Source organism: Pelodiscus sinensis, chromosome 8 (assembly GCF_049634645.1).
Source record: "Pelodiscus sinensis isolate JC-2024 chromosome 8, ASM4963464v1, whole genome shotgun sequence".
Lineage (NCBI taxonomy): Eukaryota > Metazoa > Chordata > Testudines > Trionychidae > Pelodiscus > Pelodiscus sinensis.
In genome coordinates this window covers 23048976-23069154 of record NC_134718.1, presented here as the reverse complement: position 1 = coordinate 23069154, position 20179 = coordinate 23048976, and the positions used below count along the sequence as shown (strand labels likewise).

The 20179-nt window shown below is 43.5% G+C and overlaps 1 protein-coding gene across 4 annotated transcripts in view; it reads right to left on the bottom strand.

The window, feature by feature from the left end:
* CDK1 (cyclin dependent kinase 1) overlaps window positions 1-18408 on the bottom strand; it is a 29013-nt gene extending 10605 nt beyond the window's left edge. Inside the window, exons 1-8 of one of the 4 annotated variants that reach the window (XR_012905580.1) lie at window positions 18260-18408; window positions 17684-17772; window positions 14576-14627; window positions 11122-11278; window positions 8209-8332; window positions 6530-6700; window positions 5077-5240; window positions 4796-4937 (exon numbers count right to left, since the gene is read on the bottom strand). Coding sequence is in view for 1 of the 4 variants with exons in the window: in XM_006113587.4 (XP_006113649.1) it covers window positions 4796-4937; window positions 5077-5240; window positions 6530-6700; window positions 8209-8332; window positions 11122-11278; window positions 14576-14612 (795 nt within the window). In the remaining 3 variants the exon portion in view is untranslated. The other 3 variants (XR_012905581.1, XM_006113587.4, XR_012905582.1) reach the window with 3 other exon arrangements.
* Window positions 18409-20179: the final 1771 nt, after the last annotated feature.

Genomic DNA, 20179 nt, shown 5'->3' with positions numbered 1-20179 from the left:
ATACTTGGATTTTCAGAAAGCCTTTGACATGATCCCTCACCAAAGGCTCTTGTGTAAATTACATGGCCATGGGATAAGAGGGAAGGTCCTTTCTTGGACTGAGAACTGGTTAAAAGACAGGAAACAAAGGGTAGGAATAAATGGTAAATTTTCAGAGTGGAGAGGGGTAACTAGTGGTGTACCCCAAGGGTCAGTCCTGGGACCAATCCTTTTCAACTTATTCATAAATGATCTGGAGAAAGGGGTAGAGCAGTGAGGTAGTAAAGTTTGCAGATGATACAAAACTGTTTAGGGTAGCCAAGACAGAAGCAGACTGTGAGGGAATCCAAGAAGATCTCACCAAACTGAATGATTGGGCAACAAAATGGCAAATGAAATTTAATGTGGATAAGTAATGCACATTGGGAGAAATAACCCCAACTATACGTACAGTATGATGGGGGCTAATTTGGCTACGACAAATCAGGAAAGAGATCTTGGAGTTATCGTGGACAGTTCTCTGAGAACTTTCACACAGTGTGCAGCAGCGGTCAAAAAGGCAAATAGGATGCTAGGAATTATTAAGAAAGGGACAGAAAATAAGACCCAGAATATCTTACTGCCCCTGTATAAAACTATGGTACGCCCACATCTTGAATACTGTGTACACATGTGGTCTCCTCACCTCAAAAAAGATATTTTGGCCTTGGAAAGGGTTCAGGAAAGGGCAACTAAAATGATTAAGGGTTTGGAACGGGCCCCATATGAGGAGAGGTTAAAGCGACTGGGGCTTTTCACTTTAGAAAAGAGGAAACTGAGGGGGGATATGATAGAGGTATATAAAATCATGAGTGGTGTGGAGAGGGCCGATAAAGAAAAGTTATTTATTAGTTCCCTAAATAGAAGAACTAGAGGACACCAAATGAAATTAATGGGGAGCAGGTTTAAAACTAATAAAAGAAAGTTCTTCACACAGCATGTAGTCAACCTGTGGAACAACTTGCCAGAGGAGGCTGTGAAGGCTAGGACTATAATAGAGTTTAAAGAGAAGCTAGATAATTTCATGGAGGTTAGGTCCATAAAAGGCTATTAGCCAGGGGATAAAATGGTGTCCTTGGCCTCTGTTTGTCAGAGGCTGGAGAGGGATGGCAGGAGACAAATTGCTTGATCATTGTCTTCGGTCCACCCTCTCTGGGGCACCTGGTGCTGGCCACTGTCGGTAGACAGGATACTGGGCTAGATGGACTTTTGGTCTGACCCAGTACAGCCGTTCTTATGTTCTTAAGGCACTGGCATTTGGGCCCAAGTCCAATCTGGTCTCTGGTGCTAGGACTAACGCCAACTCCATTAGAAGTGCCTTGAGGTGAAAGTCTCTCTTAGTCCAAGGTTTAAATGACTTGCAGATGCAGAATTTACTGCTAACGTGTCCCTCACCCAAACACCTCAGGCAACTGTTATGCAGATCACTAATGGGCATAGGGTGCTTGCATTCTCAACACAATCCCAGGGGTCTGAGACATGCCCCATCCCTACACTGAGTCCTGTCCAGGACACTACCTAATAAACACAAATGAGAAGTCGACCTACATGAAGATACTATCTATGCAGCAAGAAAAGAAGCTGTATAGAACACAGCAGTTCTGATGCACTGTCACTTGCAGCAAGAAGCAACTGAGGGTGGGGGAAGCATGCAGAGCCCCTTATACTACACTATGGATGCGCCATTCCAAAGATTGCTAGTACAGATGCAAGATCCCTATTAATCAGTTAACTTTAAGTTAACTGGTTAAATGATAAGTTAAGCGATTAACTGGTATGCAGGGCAGAGGACCGCTTCAGACCAACTGGGGCTGGCTGCTGGCCTCTGCCACACAGGGCTGTCTGCCAGGGCTGGAGCAGCCCTCTGCCCACAGAAGGCTGGGGGCAGGGGAGCATAGTATTGGGGAACTAGTTACTGTTCATATTCTTAGTTACTAGGGCTACTCCCCTACAGATACTGCTGAGGGAAAAGCTTCTGGCACTGATGCACAAGAAAAGCACAAGCAAGCTGTCAAAGAATGTTTAACTCAAAACATGATTGTTCTTTCAAAAGCGACTAAACATTGACTTAGTAAATTTTCCAATCTGTATTATGTAGAAGAAACTGCTGTCTTAATTTAAATGAAACAAGCACAAAAGTTGATTTACCACATCAAAGCTTTTTTAAAATCTTGCCCTTGATTTAGTAGTTTAATGCAGTACCGTATTGTATCTGCTTTTTGTATTCGGGTGTGTCTGTTGCCTGATTATATACTTCTGTTTCCAAACAATATATTAGGGTTACTGGTCATTTTGTAACTCACATTCAGAACTAACGTTCTACTGTATGTAGCACTATTATTAAATCTACAAGTTAGCTACTAGAAAGCCTTAAAACCAAGTACCTTAAAGTGCTGACCAAAAATGTAATGCAGATAGCAAAGTCATTTAAGAGGGCAGTGCCAGTTAACTTCAGAGAGGTTCCTGTATCTCAGACAGTTTTACACCCTATGCTGTTATCTTGCAACTAGGAACATCCAGTCAGTTGAATTTGATTAGTGACTGTTAAAAAGACCTTAACTTTTTGGTGTAACTTAAATTGATGAAGAATTAGCTTTTGTCCTGGTAGGTCTTGAAACTTGCACAATTTTGCTTTATTAGATATTAGCATATTCCTTTTTACTTCTGATAAGGAAAGCCAAATATGGTCAGGGGAGCAATTAAGACTAAACATTTGTCATTATATCCTAGTCTGATAGATATATCTTAGCAAGCTACATTTTACAGATGTGCATGCCTGAAATCCATCTGAAAACCAATTTTAGTGAGGGAAGACCAGGGATTTCATAGCACCTTAAGTTGCACCAGTGCAGTGTATCTACAGAGAAGATCTGTAGAAGTACCACACACCACCACTGCCAAATACTAGTTATTTTCATCTTTACTGTTTCAGACATATTCAGACATATTGAGATCAATGTCTCAAGCTTCGGGGTGGGGCCAGAGTATTTTTTTGGTTCTTTTCCCATTTGAGATGCTGGTCCTCCCCCCTTCCTTCTTTTGTTTTTTAAATATGAAGAGGACAAGAGAAAAATCCCAGGAGACAATAAATAGTTATATCACACAGGCTGCAGCTTGAACTGCAGCATTTTATCTCCGTCAAGAGGATAAGAGATGCAATGTTAATGCCAAGAATCCTAAGTGACGGTTATTGATTTCTAAAGATTTTGCTACAGTCCTCCAAAAATGAGAACCTGATATTTTCCATACAAAAAGTGGAGAAAGGAAGAGTCTGAGCGAGTCTTTTACAGTTTACAGGAGTGGGGAACCTACACCCTGCAGGCTCTGCCCTGATCTGGCATGCAGGCTCTGCCTGGTAGATGGGAGGAAGCACAAAGACATTTGGGTGCCCAAATCCCTTACACCCCACCCCCAGACACCACACCCTACTCCAGCATCCTTCTTCATTAAGGTCCAGACCCCACGCCCTCTCCCACTTCACTCCTGCACTCCACCTCCTGCCCAACCCTGCATTCCTAGGCCGAGACACCCCAGCAGCACCCTCCCACATATTGAACTCCTAATTGGCCTCACCCCAAAGCCCAGCCCTACTCCCCCCCTCAAAAAATCTAGTAGCCCCAGACCTCAAGAAGAGTTAATCTGGCCCTGGGGAATAAGTCCCGAGCCTCAGCATGCTCAATCCTCCTCTTCCCCAAACAGGGCTGGAGGTAAGTGTCTTCTCAGCAGAAACATCAGGGAAGGGTTTCTCCAATCCCACACATTTGTCACCTGGGAGCCAGGTCAGTGAAGGGTTTTTTTTTTTTTTTTTGCTGCTTCTTTCTTGTATGTGGCCCCCAGCTGACTTATTGTACGTCAGTGACCACCCACCCAAAGAAATGACTTTACACCAGGGGTGAGGAAAGTAGAGGAAGGGTTGGGCTTTCAGTTGTGTGTGGAGCTGTAGTTCCAGCAGTACAATTCCACAATCAAATGCAAGAAGTTTTGATAGCAATGTGTCTGCTGTAATACCGGATTACCAACCAAGTAAGGTCCACAGTGGACCCAGTTTAATATACAAGATCAGAACACAAGATTGCTATGACTTCTTCTTCATGTGTAAAGAGCTAAATGGATCCAACTATGGAAAAAAACTCAGTCTTTTGGCCCAGAGATAAGAGTGCAAACAAAACACCCAGTAGATCTTATTCACGAAAGTGCAAGCTAGAAGGATGACTCAAGATAAATAGAATGCAGTAAGAAACTATAACTTGGCTAAGAAATTAGGAATTCAATATAGTCTTCAAAAAAGTAGTATTTAACACTTCAGATTCAACTTGCCTGACCCACCAATATAAAACGAGCTTTGGCTTCCCTTCTGTTTACATACAGCTATATAGGTGAAATCTAGAGATTAGTCTAATAGTCCAGAAACCAAAGCTTGCTGTCCATCAAGGAAGCTATATGAATAAATAAGGCAAATGAGGCACAGGCCCAAGCAGGCAAGAGTTACTTAGTAGAAATGTAAAATCTATTTAATTAGTTAACTCAGTTAAAGGTTATGTTTAACTGGTTAACCAATTAAACAGGGATGCGCAGGCAGGAGCAGCCTCCCTGCCTGTGGTGTGCCCTGCAGGGCTACCAGTTAACCATTCACATCCCTTAGTGTTTCAGCACCTTTGCCATATATTTCTACCCTGCTACATTATAATTTAGTTTTAGATTGCTAAGAAGACATCAAAAACTTTTAATCTCCAATACACTCCCCAAGATGAAATTTAGAAAAAAAAAAGCCACTTACAGAGAGTAAATCTAGTCCATCTTCATCTAAGTTTTTGACGTGAGAGGACAGACTGCCAGGTTTCCACTTGGGGAATGTGTTCTTATAGTCTTGCAAGGATTCCACTTCAGGCCACACCTCATTGTTGGGCGTCCCTAAAGCTCTACAAAAGAAAAAGCACACAACTGATAATTTGTATTCAAGCAATTTTTAATGCATTATTAGAATGTTATTGAGGGGTATAGCTTCATAAAACATTATTTTAGTCATGATGTATTTAGCAAAGGTTTAATATTAAATACCTGAATATTCTGAAGAGTTGATCAATTTCAGAGTCTCCATGGAAGAGTGGTTTCTTAGTTGCCATTTCAGCAAATATGGTGCCTATGCTCCAGATATCTACAGGAGTTGAGTAACGAGCGGATCCTAGCAACACCTCTGGAGATCTGTACCACAGTGTCACAACCTATTGCACACATATACTTTCATTAGTCATTTATAGTAACATTAAATCTTCCAGCTGGTTGTATAAAAGTATGGCTCATCATTCAGTGGGAAAATTGTTCCAATATGTACATTCTTTTAATAAAATGTAACCAGAAATGTTGCCCACTACACTCCTACAAGTGGAGCGCATTGATTTATTTGGAATAGCACTAGCTATAGTAATTATACCTACTCCTCAAAGACAGCAGGATGTATCTATGTCTGGCTGATGAACATTCAGACAGATTTAAGTATCTGTATTAGCATTTTTATACAATCAATCAAGTTCTGCTATGTATGTATGTGTGTGTTATGATCTGCAGCAGAACTCCCATTGATTCTAGCTGCTCAATTTTTTTAAGGTGTTCTAGTTTAAGTTGAGAGCACCCCTGGGTAAATTACCTTTAAATGGATTATATTTCAATTTGTAGTGCCTCCTACTCTCAAGGTTCATCCCTCACCCTATTCTTTGTGATTGTTATAACTGTGTGGTTGAAATATTTAGTGCAATGTTTTTAATCAGAGTAAAAAAAGAAAAATGACTAATTATAGTTCTAGATTTAAGTTTTTATAATTATTCTTAGTTGACAGTATCTTTTCAGCTCCTTCATATTAGCAGTTAACATTTCCTCAAAGAAACTATTAATGAAGAGTGAGTAACTGGTAACACAAATAATAACCAACTCAAATTCCATAGTACCCACACACACACCTTACAGGCTGTACCTCTAAAATCTGGACTCCCTGATCCAGCAATATTTGTGTTCTGGACCAGAGAGTCTAGGTTTAGAGTTTAGGTGGGGAATACAGCTCCAGCAGAAGCAGGGATGGCACAGCAGGGACTGTAACCCTCCACCTTACCCCCCCTACCCCCAGTCCAGAAACAGCAGGGCCTTCAGGAGCTGGCAGCACAGCTCCAGCAAAGACAGCATAGCAGAAATCATAGCCCCACCCAGGCCAGAGGCAATGAGGCCAGCACCCAGGAGCGCAGCCCGGAATGTAGTCTGGGAGTACAGACCGGTGGAGAGAGCATAACCCCAGCCAAGATCAGCACACTGGGGAACATAGCTCCAGCCCCAAGTGGGAAGCGCAGCTTCAGCAGAGCTGGAGGGCAGCAAGCCTGCAGCAGGGAGCAAGGCCAATAGCTGGGCAGGAAGCCTTGACCTCCCCAGTTCAGAAAACTCTGTTTGGAACTATTCAGGTGGTGGACCAGGAAGGTCCCACCTGCAGTTGTGTCAGTTATGGGGAAAAAAACTGCAATTCACTTACCTCATGTGTGTATACCCGGACAGGGATCCCAAAGGCTCGGGCCAGTCCAAAATCTGCTAATTTAATTACTCCTTTATCATCTATTAACAAATTTTGAGGCTTTAAGTCTCTGTGCAGAACCCTTCTTGAATGACAGAAGACAATACCTTGCAAGATTTGGTACAAGTAACTCTGTAGGAGTGAAATAAGACGGGAAGTTTTTAAAGTGACCTTTGCTGCAAGATAGTGTTCTGCATCATGTGGCACTACTGGCTTATGTCAGATATGCCACTAGAGTAGGGATATATTCTAGGAAGCCAGCTTAAAAGTTCCCCCCAGCTCCATGGTAGGAAGCAGGGACAGAGTGGCAACATTCCACCTTTGAAATATAGCAACAGCCAGGCAGGCTCTTGCTACATTTCAAAGCAGAAATGCCCTTACTGACTAATCGAATAGTCGATGGAAATTCCATCAACTATTCGATTAGTTGATTGATCCAATTTTAACATCCCTACATACTACAGGCAGTCCCCGGGTTACGTACAAGATAGGGACCGTAGGTTTGCTCTTAAGTTGAATTTGTATGTAAGTCAGAACTGGCGTCCAGATTCACCCGCTGATGAAACTGACCACCAGCAGTTGAATCAGACACGCCTGGGGCAGAGCAGCTGGAGTGCTGCTGGGTTGGTCTGGTAGCGCCGACCCTTGGCGCAGCGGGACCAACCCAGAAGCACCCCAGCTGCTCTTGGGGACCCTGGGGCAAAGCAGCTGGGGTGCTGCTGGGTTGGTCCAGTAGCGCCGCACCTCAGCGCTGTGGGACCAACCCGGCAGCACCCCAGCTGCTCTACCCCAGGCGTCGGTGAGAAAAGCCTGGTCTGCTGGGGGACGGAGGGCACTAGCTGCGCCCCCCCCCCCCCCCCCCCCAGCAGACCAGGGAGACGCAGAGAGGCTTTTCTCGTCACAGAGGACGCGGGCAGTGGGACCGCAGCACATCTCGGTGGTCCCGCCGCCCGCGTCCTCCGCGGCGAGAAAAGCCGCTCCGCGTCTCCCTGGTCTGTTGGGGGGGAAGCGCCCCCCGCACCACTGGAGGCGGCGACAGTGGGGGAGGGACCCCGCACTAGCTGCGTCCCCCCCCCCACCCGTTCGTAACTAAGGGTCCGACTTAAGTCGGACTGACGTAACCCAGGGACTGCCTGTATAGAAATGGCTAGCTAAGAGCCAGAATATTACAAACGGTAAGTAAACTTTACAATCTTCTCTTCTTAAAGGCAACATGATTGATATGAGTAATGCAAAAGTAATATGTAACATCGGGTTGTTTATTACTCAAATACTTCTATTAGAACCAAATCACTTTTTAGGCTGTGAAATACAGCTAAAAAGTTCCAGGTTGCACTAGACAAAGAATGTCAGATTTAAAATTCAAAAGGTCCACTCCATAATGATACTAGCAACTTCTTCCCAAATCAACCCTCAAGGAAGAAAAGAAAGAAGCATCAAATTTGTCATGCAATTTGAGGCATTATTTACCCCCCCCCCCCCCAAAAAAAAACACAAACAAACAAACACAAAAACAAAACAAACTGATGTTTCCAGCATGGTAGACTTCAGTTTGCTCTTTCCATATCTGTATCTTTAAAATAGAAGAAAAAAAATTATAGTGACACTCTGTTATATGGTAACTCATTGTTACTCCTTACCTTAACAAGCATGGAATCTACATACTGGCCAGATGGAATAGAGTCCAAATATTTTTTGAGATCCATAGAAAGGAATTCAAAGATGAGGTACAATCTCGAATCTTGCATAAGCACATCCTGAAGACTAATGAGAAATATCTATGATATACTCAATATTACACATACCCTGAACTAAAATAGATTTGATATTACTGCTCAAGTACTTTTCTACATCTCAGTTTCTAAGCACTTCCACATTGTTATAAAGTTATTGGTTTTCTCTATTTCAGCTGAGCCAGCATGAGTCAAGGTTATTAGCCTTTCCACATTATTGTCAAACAGTGAGATTCAGTGCAACTTGTGAGATGGAGTACATGTGAAATTATTAATGAAATTGATCAACATGGAACCAAGAATTCATTCTTCTAGGCAGGAGAAAATAGTGTTTTAACAGAATCTAGAAAGAGACAGATGCAAAGAGAATCAGATCACTCAATAGAAGGATGAAGCTCTTTCTGAAAATGGCAGAAAAGGAAGTATCTAGCGCAACTTTTGAAAACAAAAGTCCAACTTCCATGCGAGTTGGATTAGTGCCTAAATTACTATTATGGACCCAATCTCCCTGAGCTGTACATGAGCAGACCCCTATTTCAGCCAGGCTCCATGTAGGAAGAGTCTATATGGGGAAAGCTTGGTGAAAGATTGGAACCTAAAATAGGACTTGTCTAGCGGTTCTTATACTCAAGATGTGGATGATGACTTGAACCCACACACAAGACAAAGACATCTTTAATCTTAACCAATATGGGTCTATCAATTAAAGGCCCAGTTAAGGCAAACAGAATCTATATACTTTATGAGGAATAAATGAATATTGCAGGGGCAAAATATATTAAATCATTTTCTAAGGTTAAGCAATTCTACTATAAGTTAAAAGATTTCTAATACACAATATTTTAATTACAGCTCTTCGATTTGTACCAATTATGAAGTGCACTAACAGCTATATATTCCAGAATATCTGCTGAAAAACAAAGCAAACATTTTACACAGCTAGGACTAAAGCAAAACCTTGTCAGTCAGTGAGGGGCAATGTAGGCTACTGAGTAGGCTGCATGAGTAGCCCTCCGTCATCTCAGTGGGCTGCAAGACTGTCATAACCAAGACAGACTCCTGCAATAGGATAGTTGTAGCAGTGCTTTGATTGTCAGGGACCTCATTCACATGCACTTGCTTAAGTTTAAAAACTAACAGGATGAAAACCAACAGAATCTGGCAACTGTGGGCATGGACAATGGTAAACAAAATATATCGTGGGTCGCAGGTTGCCAACCACCGCTAGTGGTCACCCAATAGGGTCAGGTAAGTAACAGGTGATCCTCATGGCTCACTGAAAAAACAGCATTAATTAATTCCAGAAGGAATCTATAGAATCATAGAAATGTAAGTCTAGGACTTCAAGATTTCATCTGGTTCAAACTAAGGACCTAGGCAGGACCAAGAATAGCTGGATCATTCCTAACAGGGATCTGTTTGATCTTTTATTTTTTAGAAAAACCCTTCTAGTGATGGGAATTCCATCTTCCTTAGAAGCCTGTTCTTGTGCTTAACAGTTATAAAAACAAACAATGAATAGCCCTGCAGCACATTAGAGACTAACAGAAAAAAGTAGGTGATATCATGAGCTTTTGTGGGCACAACCCACTTCTTCAGGTGAAGTGGGTTGTGCCCACAAAAGTTCATACCACCATCTAATTTTTTGTTGGTTTCTAATGTGCTGCAGGGCTATTTGCTGTTTTAAGTTTTCAGTTACAGACTAACACTGCTACCCCTCTGAAACTTTGAACATAACAGTTATAGAAGTTTTTCCTAATACTAACCTAAACCTTCCTTGACGAAGATAGGGCAAGTAATTAGTTCAACTTTCAGTAGACATGGAGAGCAATTTATCACTATCATGGTTATAACCATCCTTATATCTGAAGATTAATCAGATTCCCATTCAGTCTTTCCCCCACCAGAAAAAAAATGCATAATTTTAAACTTTTCCCTCATAGGTCAGGTTTTCTAAACCTTTTAGAATGTTTGTTGCTCTCCTCTAGACCCTCTCCAATGTAGCAGTAAGAACTGGACACACTATTCCAACTGAAACCTCCCCAGCACCAAGTTAATCAAGACAATTATATTCTGTGTCACAGGACTTGTCTTCGCTACTGCCGGATTGACAAGGCAATGACCATTCCAGCTATGGGTCATCAATCACCGATTGCTTTTGCATCAACTCTAGGGAAGTTGACAGGAGAGAGTCTCTAGTTTACACAATGCAGCGAAGACACCAGGGAAAGTAGATCTAAATACACTGACACCTATAAGTAACTTAAATTAATCCCTCTACCTCATATGCATGGCATGGTCTACACTATGACACTCCTCTTACTACACCATAGATTAGCAGCCCTTTTTCCCCCCCCACTGTATCGCATTGTTGACTTGCCTACTCTGAGTTCCACTATAACCTCCAGATCCCTGGCATCAGTACTACCATTTAGTCAGTTATTCCCCATTTTGTAGTTGTGCATTAGATTTGTTTCCTTTACCTGAAGCACTTCACACCTGTCTATATTCAATTTCATTTTGTTGATATCCATTTCTCTTCAGCTGGAAGAGGATAGCTATGTTGTACAGACTCCCAAGTGACAAATGAGAATCTTGAAAAATTCCCAAAGTGGTATGTGGAAAAGAGAGTGAGAGAAGAGCAGAAGGCACCACGTAATAAGGATGGAGAGCAAAAAAATCAGAACTGGGGCTGGGCGGAAGATTTGCAGCTCTCAAATTCAGTCTGAAGTAAAAGCAGAGATTTTCTGACATGAGAGGAGAGAGTAAGCCCTTCCCAACAGAGACTCTGACTTAAATCTGAGAATATTGTATGCATACCAGACTATATTTGGATGGTGTAGCTCTTTTAGTAAAGAAATTTCTCTGATTGCTGTGCTGGGAACACCTTCTTCCTCACTTTCTAGTCGAATTTTCTTCATGGCAACCACCTGGCCTGTGGATTTATGTCGACCTTTATACACAACACCATAGGTACCTGGCCCCAAAGAAAAAAAGAATTATTTCCACAAGTAAAATTGAGCCATAAAGAGAATATTTGATTTTTGTTTTAAAAGCTGGGATTTTTGTACTCTTATACTTGATGATAAAGTTCAACTTTTATTTTAGTGTAACAAAGCTAACATATTATTAAAAGGTGGCCTTTCATACTTGAAGAATTTTCAGTTCTTCTAAACTGCGTTAATACTTAAGAAAGATTAAAGTTCTTTAACAGGAAAAAAAACTATTTTTTAAAGACATTGCATCCATATTTATGCTAGCTTCAGGAAGCTCATAACTTCACACAATGTAGTAATAGTGATCACAATATCACTATAATTATTTCCCATTAAGAATATAAGTGGTTAATCAGTAAGTATTACTCTTACTGGGTGATGCTTACTGGTTAACAAACCTGGCCAGAGAAGCCCCATTTAAGCAGTTAACCAAATGAAACAATGTTTAACCGGTTAAATAAGATTTTATAGCCCTACTTCCAATAACAAGCAGATTTACAAGAGTGAATAGACTCTAGGTTTAGCCATTCTCTTACATCAAGCCAAAGACAAAGTGTTGCAAAGTCTTATTAGGGCAAAGAACTTGGTGCAAAATCTCAAGTCTACATAAAAATCTAGACTTTATTAAAAGAGTACATAATCTTCTACTTAGAAAGTAGCCCCTAACGACTTTAAAGAACAAAGAATGTTGATACCACCTGTACAGAGGAGCTCAATATGCAACACAAAGGCAGTCTCCTTCCACAACATGGTATTGTGTGTAGATTACAATAAGGATGTTAAGTATCGGGTAATTCACTAATCAAACAGTCGATGCATATTTGCCTTGACTATTCAATTAGCCGATAGGGCAGCGCATCAAAGGGGCAATGCTGCTTGGAGTCCGAGAAGCTCCGTGAGGCACCGCTGTTACGAAGAACCCCCTCTTCCCGCCCCAGGTGCCTCTATCTGATAGAGGCAGTTGGGGGGAGGAGGGAAGAGCAACTAGTCAACTATCCTGTGGGACTATCCGATAAGCATCCTTAACATCCCTAGATTACAATACCCTAAATTACTACTGCACAGCAATGCTACTTCATAGTTAGATATTAGAACATACAACAAGTGTTAAAATAAGGTTAATTTATTAATCAAGTAGTCGACAGAATTTTTATCAACTACTTGATTAGTCAATAGGCAGCCAGGTTCAGTCCTGAGTCACACCAGGTCCGGGACCAAACCCTGCTGCAGCTCTGCAATTTAAAAGGCAGCAGGAGCCAGAGTGGGGTGGGCAGGCCACCCAGCTCTTACTGCCTTCTAAACTGCAGAGCCACAGCAGGCTGCCAGCCTGCCTGTCTCCTACTATATTTTAAATGCAGACCCTGCACCCCACCCCCCAGATCCTGCTTCCCACCCACCCTTGCTGCCTCTGATACAGAGGTAGCAATGGGGGAGGAATGCGAGTAGTCAACTCAACAAACCAATAAGCCTAGGCTTATCAGTTAGTCAGCTAGTCAACTACTTGCTTACATCCCTAGATCATACTTCTACAAGCAAGATGTAGTCCAGAGCAAGGATTCATCAGAAATTGATACTACTCTTCTTCTAGATCAGTGATCACCAACCAGTAGATCGGGATGATCTTGGAACCTTTGACAGGTGATCCTGACAGGTTTGGCCAGGAACCTATCAAGTGCTGGCACTTCATCTGCCCCTCTCAGTACTGCCATGCTGCTCCTGACCTCTGCCTTGGAGGTGCCCCTCACCATTGGGAACCTCCCGCTTGCTGTGCAGGGCATGGAAAGAAGAGGAAGGGAGGGTGCTGATGTCAGGGTGCCCTCCCCCCACGCTGTACCCCATCTCCACAAAGTATAGTGGGGCAGGGATGGAGAGAGTTTGCTGGCTGCTTTTGGGAGTGATACAGGGCCAGGGTAGAGGTGCCTGCCTTAACTCCCTGCACCACCACCCAGAAGCCACCTGTAGTAAGTGGTGCCCAGCTGGAGCCAGCATTCCCAATCCCGGCCCTAGTCCTAAACCCGAAACCCCTACTCCCAGTGTGATAAAAGTGAGGATGAGGGAGGGAGGATGGAGTGAGCAGGGGGGGGCCTTGGAGAAGGGCCAGGAAGGAGGCGGGGCAAGGGTGTTTGGGTTTGAGGTAGATCCTAGATTGCACTTAAATTCAAAAAGTGATCTCATGCTTAAAAAGGTTGGAGACCACTGTTCTAGATGTACCACCAAAGAGATTGTAAATAGGACAGTGTCACTTTTATGCCAACCAGTATATCAAATTTCAAGCAGGAAGGGGCCACAAGGTCTCAAACAGTATAGAGGCAGAACTCAAAGCCCACTTTGTTCTCTTCCCTCTCTTTTAAGGGTTAGAGATGGAATACAATTTGGGTGTGTCTAGACTACAGAGTTTTATCGACAAAAGTGGACTTTTGTCAACAAAACTATACCTGCGTCTACACTACCGCTGAGTTCTGTTGACATAACGTCGACAGAACTCAGCAGTTTTGTCGACGCTGGTAAACCTCATTTTACGAGGCATAACGCCTTCTGTCGACAGAGTTCTGTTGACAGAAGGTGTTATTGCATGTAGGGTTGTGTCTAGACTACAGGGTTTTGTCGACAAAGCAAGCTGCTTTGTCGACAGAACTGAATGTAGTCTAGACGCTCTTTGTCGACAATATCTGTCGACAAAACTTCTGTCGAAAAAACCCTATAGTCTAGACGTACCCTTTGAGATGTGCACTGATAATCCTCGCCTACATTTTTGACAACTGACACCACACAGATAAGAGGTGGTACTTGCTCCACTGGCACAACACCCAAGAGTTTGAGTGCACAAGTGCACTCAGATTTATTTTCATGAGCCATCCAGGAGTTTAAGTGTACCAAGAATACAAAGGCCCTCTTTCGAGAGGAATGCAAATGCAGACAAACAAAACTGCAAATGAAGTGTGGATTTGAATTTGCTCTTCATTTGCATCATCACATCCAGCATCTATTTTGAGATTATTTTGAAAGAAATCCCTTCTTTCGAAATAACACTCCTTAAAAAATGAGGTTTAAGGGTTATTTCAAAAGAAGGGGTTTATTTCAAAATAATCTCGAAATAGGGTATTTTGAAATAGCGGCCGGAAGCGATGATGCAAAGGAAGCACGGGAAACTCAAATCTGCACTTCATTTGCAATCTCGCTCGGCTGCATTTGCATTCCTCTCTCCCAAGAGGAATGCAGTGTAGACATACACTTGCAGAATAAGCTTCTGCAAAGGACATCCATCAAGTGTTACTCACCTTCGCCAATCTTCTCTATCTTTGTGTAGTCATCCATTGCTAGAAATTAGCCCTAAAATGGGAGTGAAGGGAGACAACAAAATCAGAGTAAATGGTTGCTATACTAAATGAAGAATACAAAGGAGCTATTGAATATATGGTTGGTTCCTGGACACTAATATATAGGCCCTACCAGATTCACATCCACGAAACACACATCATGGACTGTGAAATCTAGTCTTGAGCGCTTTTAACCTTATGCAATTCAGATTTTTTTTAGAGGAAGAGCAGCCTCTCAAACTTGGAGTTGCAGAAGGGGTTACTGTATTGCCACCCTTTGTTTTGCATTACTTTCAGAGCTGTGCAGCCCTTCAGCAATGGCTATTGGCTAGTGCCACTGCTCTTCCACTGCTCAGCACTGAAAGCAGTAATGTCACTAGTGGGAGTGTGCCTCTGAGAGGAAGCAGCACAGGGAGGCTGCTCCAGCAACAGTTCCTGTCCACGGCAGCCCAGGCTAGCTGCTGATGGAGGCTACTCCAGCAGCAGCCCCTGTCTGCAGGAGAACTCCAGCTTCCTCTGCGGACGGTAACTGCTGGACCCGGTGCAAGTCAGAACTGAGTGAACCTGGCTTAGTCCCAGCTCGAGCTGGTTCTGGGGGCTACCGTGGCTGAGGCTCTGCGTTTTAAAAGTAGTATGAGTTGGGCTGCCTGTCCACCTGGCTCTTATTACATTTAAGCTGCAGAGCTGCAGCAGGGGGTAGCTCCTGGACCGGGCATGAGCTGGGACTGAGCATCTTCCCTTATCGACTAATTGTCTAATTGATAAAAATTCTATGGACTACACAATTAGTGAAATACTTGCTTAACATCCCTAGTTCCAACCACTCACAACAGCATAAGACTTTAGGAGAGGCAGTAGAGGATCATAATGGGGACACAATGAACTTGAGACAGGAAGTCTCAGAGCGGTAGCCTTGTTAGTATCTAATTTAAAAAAACAAAAACATTTTAAACAATGACCCTGTAGCACTTTAGAGAGTAACAAAAATATATAAATAGCATCAAGAGCTTTCATAGGCACAACTTCTTCAGATGACAAATATGGAGCAAGGAGCACAGTTTGAAATATAAGGAAGAAAACCTGTTTGTTAATTTATTTTGATTGCTTATATGAGGGTGAAAGTGAAAATATATAGAGATACCTTCAAAATAGAAAAACTGAATTTTTGAATGTAAATAGAGGCAGAGGCATGGGCAGGGTCTACTTTGTCAATCTTTTTGTTTGCTTTGCATTTGACACCACTTTGCAGTGCTGCCACCAAGACATCAGGAAGGAGACAAGAACTGCATTAGTAGAGAAGCGAGCAAAACAAATTTGAGAGTGAAGAGGAAATAATGGAAAACATAGGAGAGACTGTCCTAAGAATGTTCCCCACTAAGGATATTAAGGACTAGTCAACTATCTGATAAACAAATGCTTATCGGATAGTCAGTTGACTAGTTGATTCCCACCCCCCCCTTGGGGCGGGGGGGAGAGGCTGATCCCAGGCTCAGCTGTGCAGCGTTGCCTCTTTGAAACGCTGAGGCAGCGTTTCAAGATGGCATCGCCAAGTGGAGTCCCGAGTCAGCTGGGGACTCCCCACCTGATCCCAGGCTCCGCTTGGCATTTCTGCAGAACCCAGGGTCAGCTGGGGAGTCCCCAGAAGAACCTGGGTTCTGGAGAAATGCTGCACAGAACCCAGTCTCAGCTGGGGACCCCCCAGCTGATCCTGGGTTCTGCTGAAATGCAGCATGGAGCCCATGATCGGCTGGGGACCCCCAACAGAGCCCAGGTTCTGGGGAAATGCCACGCAGAACCCATGGTCAGCTGGGGGAGGGGGGGGTTCTCAGCTAACCCCAGGCAGCATTTCAAGTCAGCAGCACAGCATTGAACCCGGAGTCAGCAGGGGGACTGAGTCCCCCACTGACCCCAGGTTCCATGCTGTGCTTCTGCTTTGAAATGCACAAGAGCCCCAGTTGGGGACTCTTGTACACTTCAAAGCTGGCACACCCACATGAAGTCCAGAGTCAGTAGGACTTCCCACTGGCCCTGGGCTGCAGGCAGAGTTCTATATTCGCCCTTTGAAATGCACAAGAGCCCCACAGGTCAAAAAACTTAATCAGTTAAATTATTTAAATTAAACTGTTCTCCCTAGCTGAAGCACTAGCAAAATGATTCGGGCAAAGTTATGTAATTAACGGAGAGTTTCCATTAGCAACTGGTGGTCCACAGAAAGGTTTGCATTGAGCCAGGTGCTCCACAGGTCATTCTGCTACAAAGACCTTTTACATCTGCACTTGAAAGGGAATCCTCTGAACTGTCATTCATGTTAAAATTCGACACTTTCCAAAAAGGACTTAAACATTTGATCTCACCCATTACCAAGATAGTTTCCCCAATTATCACCTCTAATACCATTAACTCACATACATCCCACTCTCCCTACCTCTAATATCATCAATTCACAGACACTTACCTTCCTTCCTTCCCCCCCCTGTTCTGCAATGTGATTTGTCCTTTTCATATTTGTTCATTTTTTTTAATTGTATCCTTTGGTATATATGGTTGTGACTACTTTCTTCCACTATTTGATCTGAGGAAGTGGGTCTGGCCCACGAAAGCTCATCATCTAATAAACCATCTTGTTAGTCTTTAAAGTGCTACATTGTCCTGCATTTTGCTTCAGGTCAAAAAAGTTTGAGAACTACTGCTCTTCATAGTTTGACAGGACCATTTTGTGAAGTATTCTAAAGGAACAGACAATTTAATATTATCTTGGGGTGGCTTTGAGGTTGGCAACATGATTACCCAACATTTAAATTCAGGTAACACAGAAAAAAGTTATTAATACTGCTTTTACTTCAAACATATAACACAATAAAAGAAAGCCTATTTGGGGCAGAGGCCTTTCTACCACATCTATAGGTCATGAATTCCTACAGTTGTATACACAAAGTTGTATTGTATGAACGCTAATGCGAGGTTACCAGATGACACAGTGCACCTTAAAGCACTTTCAGTTTTCATAATCTATCAACCTGAAAGTTTAAAGTAACTATTCAGATGTCTGCCCTTTATGGTTTTACTTACGTTTTCCTAACGTACCGCCTGCTCTTCTGCTGTATTAAAAAGGCAACACAAAGGAAGCGGTCTGCCGAGCAGGGGAAGGCTGAAGCTGACTAGAAGACAAAACGTACCATCAAGTGCTCAGAAAGACAAAGACGGGCAGGTGGCGGAGGGCGCCGCACAGAGACGTGCTGGTTTCTAGGTGCTCCGGGGCGGTCACGGGGCGTTTAGGTTCCCAGGTTTGAGCTTAAACGCCTGTTAACGTTTCCGGACGCGCGGGCGAGTGTAGCCCCGAGCCAGGCTGAGGTCCGGCAGCCGCCAGGCACCCCTGCGGCCGCGCTCCCTCCCCACGGTGGCACTAACGTACGGACAAGAGCAGCTCGCTACCAGCCTCAATGGGCCTGCTTCGCTCCCGCGCCGCCCCCAGCCCTGGCCGCGGGACGGGCCCGGAGCGCTGCGGACACGGCGTTCATCGGGACCCTGGCTGCGCTGCCCCGGCCCGAGCCGCACGCTCCCAGGGCAGCCGGACGCGGGTCCTTCCCTCACAGGCTCAGGGCACGGGCCGCTCCCAGTTAGAAACCCACCGGCCCAGGCACTCACCCGCCTGCCTCGCGACACCAACAGCCCCACGCGCCTGTGCGGGGCCGATTCGAACTGACCGCGCTGAGCCGCCCCAGCTCCGCCAACTGCGTCGCGCCGAGATATTCAAAGCAGCCAATCAGCAGGCGCTCCTGGGCAGGCGCCAAGGACGCGCCGAAAGGCGGCCTCGAGTAGTGGCGCGGGCGGGCTCCTCAATCTGAAAATGCTACTGAGCGTCCCACTGATTTCTAACACAAAGGAGATAATGTAACGTGGGCGGGTCTTTAAAAATCAAAACGGCATTGACAGGCCCGAAAGCTTCTTGCTTTGGAATATATTTAACAGTCTTTCATCTGTCTAGCGTGGGGCACCTTAAAGACTAACAGACTTATCTGGGCACAAACTTTCATGAGCGCATCTGGTGAAATGGCTTTTACCCACAAACACTTGTGCCCAAATAAATCTGTTAGTCTTTAAGGTACCTACCACAGGACTTTGCAGATACAGACTAACACAGATACAGACTAACACAGGTACCCTGCTGGGACTTTAAACTGTCTGTGCCTCCTAGGATGAAGGACTTCTCTATGTTTTCAGTGAAACATTATTGATCTGCCTCAGATTTTTTGTAATTAATGTGAATAATGACAGCACCTCCACATCAGTCTTAGGCCAGACAATTAGTGGTGGAGATACCAGCTGTATTCCCTACTCCCTTCTCTCACATGCTTAGGGTTGCCAACCCTCCAGAATTGGCGCAGCTTCTCCAGGAATTAAAGATTAATCTTTTATTAACAATTGTCATGTGATGATAAAATCTCCAGGAATTCTTTCAATCAAAATTGGCAACCCTAACATCTCATCATTGCAGGATCTAATACTCTGAATCCAGTATCTTAGCAGCACCCCTGAAATGGGACAATATTGTCACTCTGTAAAATGCTTGCAGATACTTAAGCTGATGTACCCATCTACATATTTTCCATGAGATGCTCCTTAGGCACCTAGATAGAGTCATAGAATTATGGGGTTAGAAGGGGCTGCACTGGTCATCATGCTGAGAAATGCTCAGGGAGATTAGAGAGTCTACAAACCCAGAAAAGACTGTAATAATAGATACATAAATAAAGGCTAGAGCCTGGCTGCCATGAAATGTGCTGCCAACTTCTCCCCTCTTTATACAGGCCTGAGCTTGGCAAAACTGCTATGGCACTTCCTAGAATGAGTGGGCAATGCATTTGGCAGCTGGGCTCTAGACTCCCTTGCTGCTCTTGGCAGCATCCACGGCACTTCTCTTCTAGAGAAAGGGATAAACAGTGAGGTGGCAAAATTTCCAGATGATACCAAACTGCTCAAAATAGTTAAGACCAAAGCAGACTGTACAGAGCTTAAAAAAATCTCACCAAACTAAGTGATTGGGCAACAAAATGGCAAATGAAATTTAATGGTGATAAATGTAAAGTAATGCACATTGGAAGAAATAATCCTTACTATACATACAATATGATGGGGACTAATTTAGCTACAGCTACTCAAGAGAGTGATCTTGGAGTCTTTGTGGATAGTTCTCTGAAAACATCCACTCAGTGTGCAGCAAAAAAACAAACAAACAAAAAAAAACAAATAGAATGTTAGAAATCATTAAGAAAAGGATACAGAATAAGATAAAATATCTTAATGACTATATAAAACCATGGTACACCCAAATCTTGAATACTGAGTACAGATATGGTCGCCTCATCTCAAAAAAGATATATTGTCATTGGAAAAGTTTCAGAATAGGGCAACAAAAATAATGAGGGGGTTTGGAATGGGTCCCATATGAAGAGAGATTAAAAAGTTAGACTTTTTAAAAAGTTGGACTTTTCAAGTTAGAAAAGAAGAAACTAAGGGAGGGATATAAAATCATGACTAGTGTGGAAAAAGTGAATAAGGAACAGT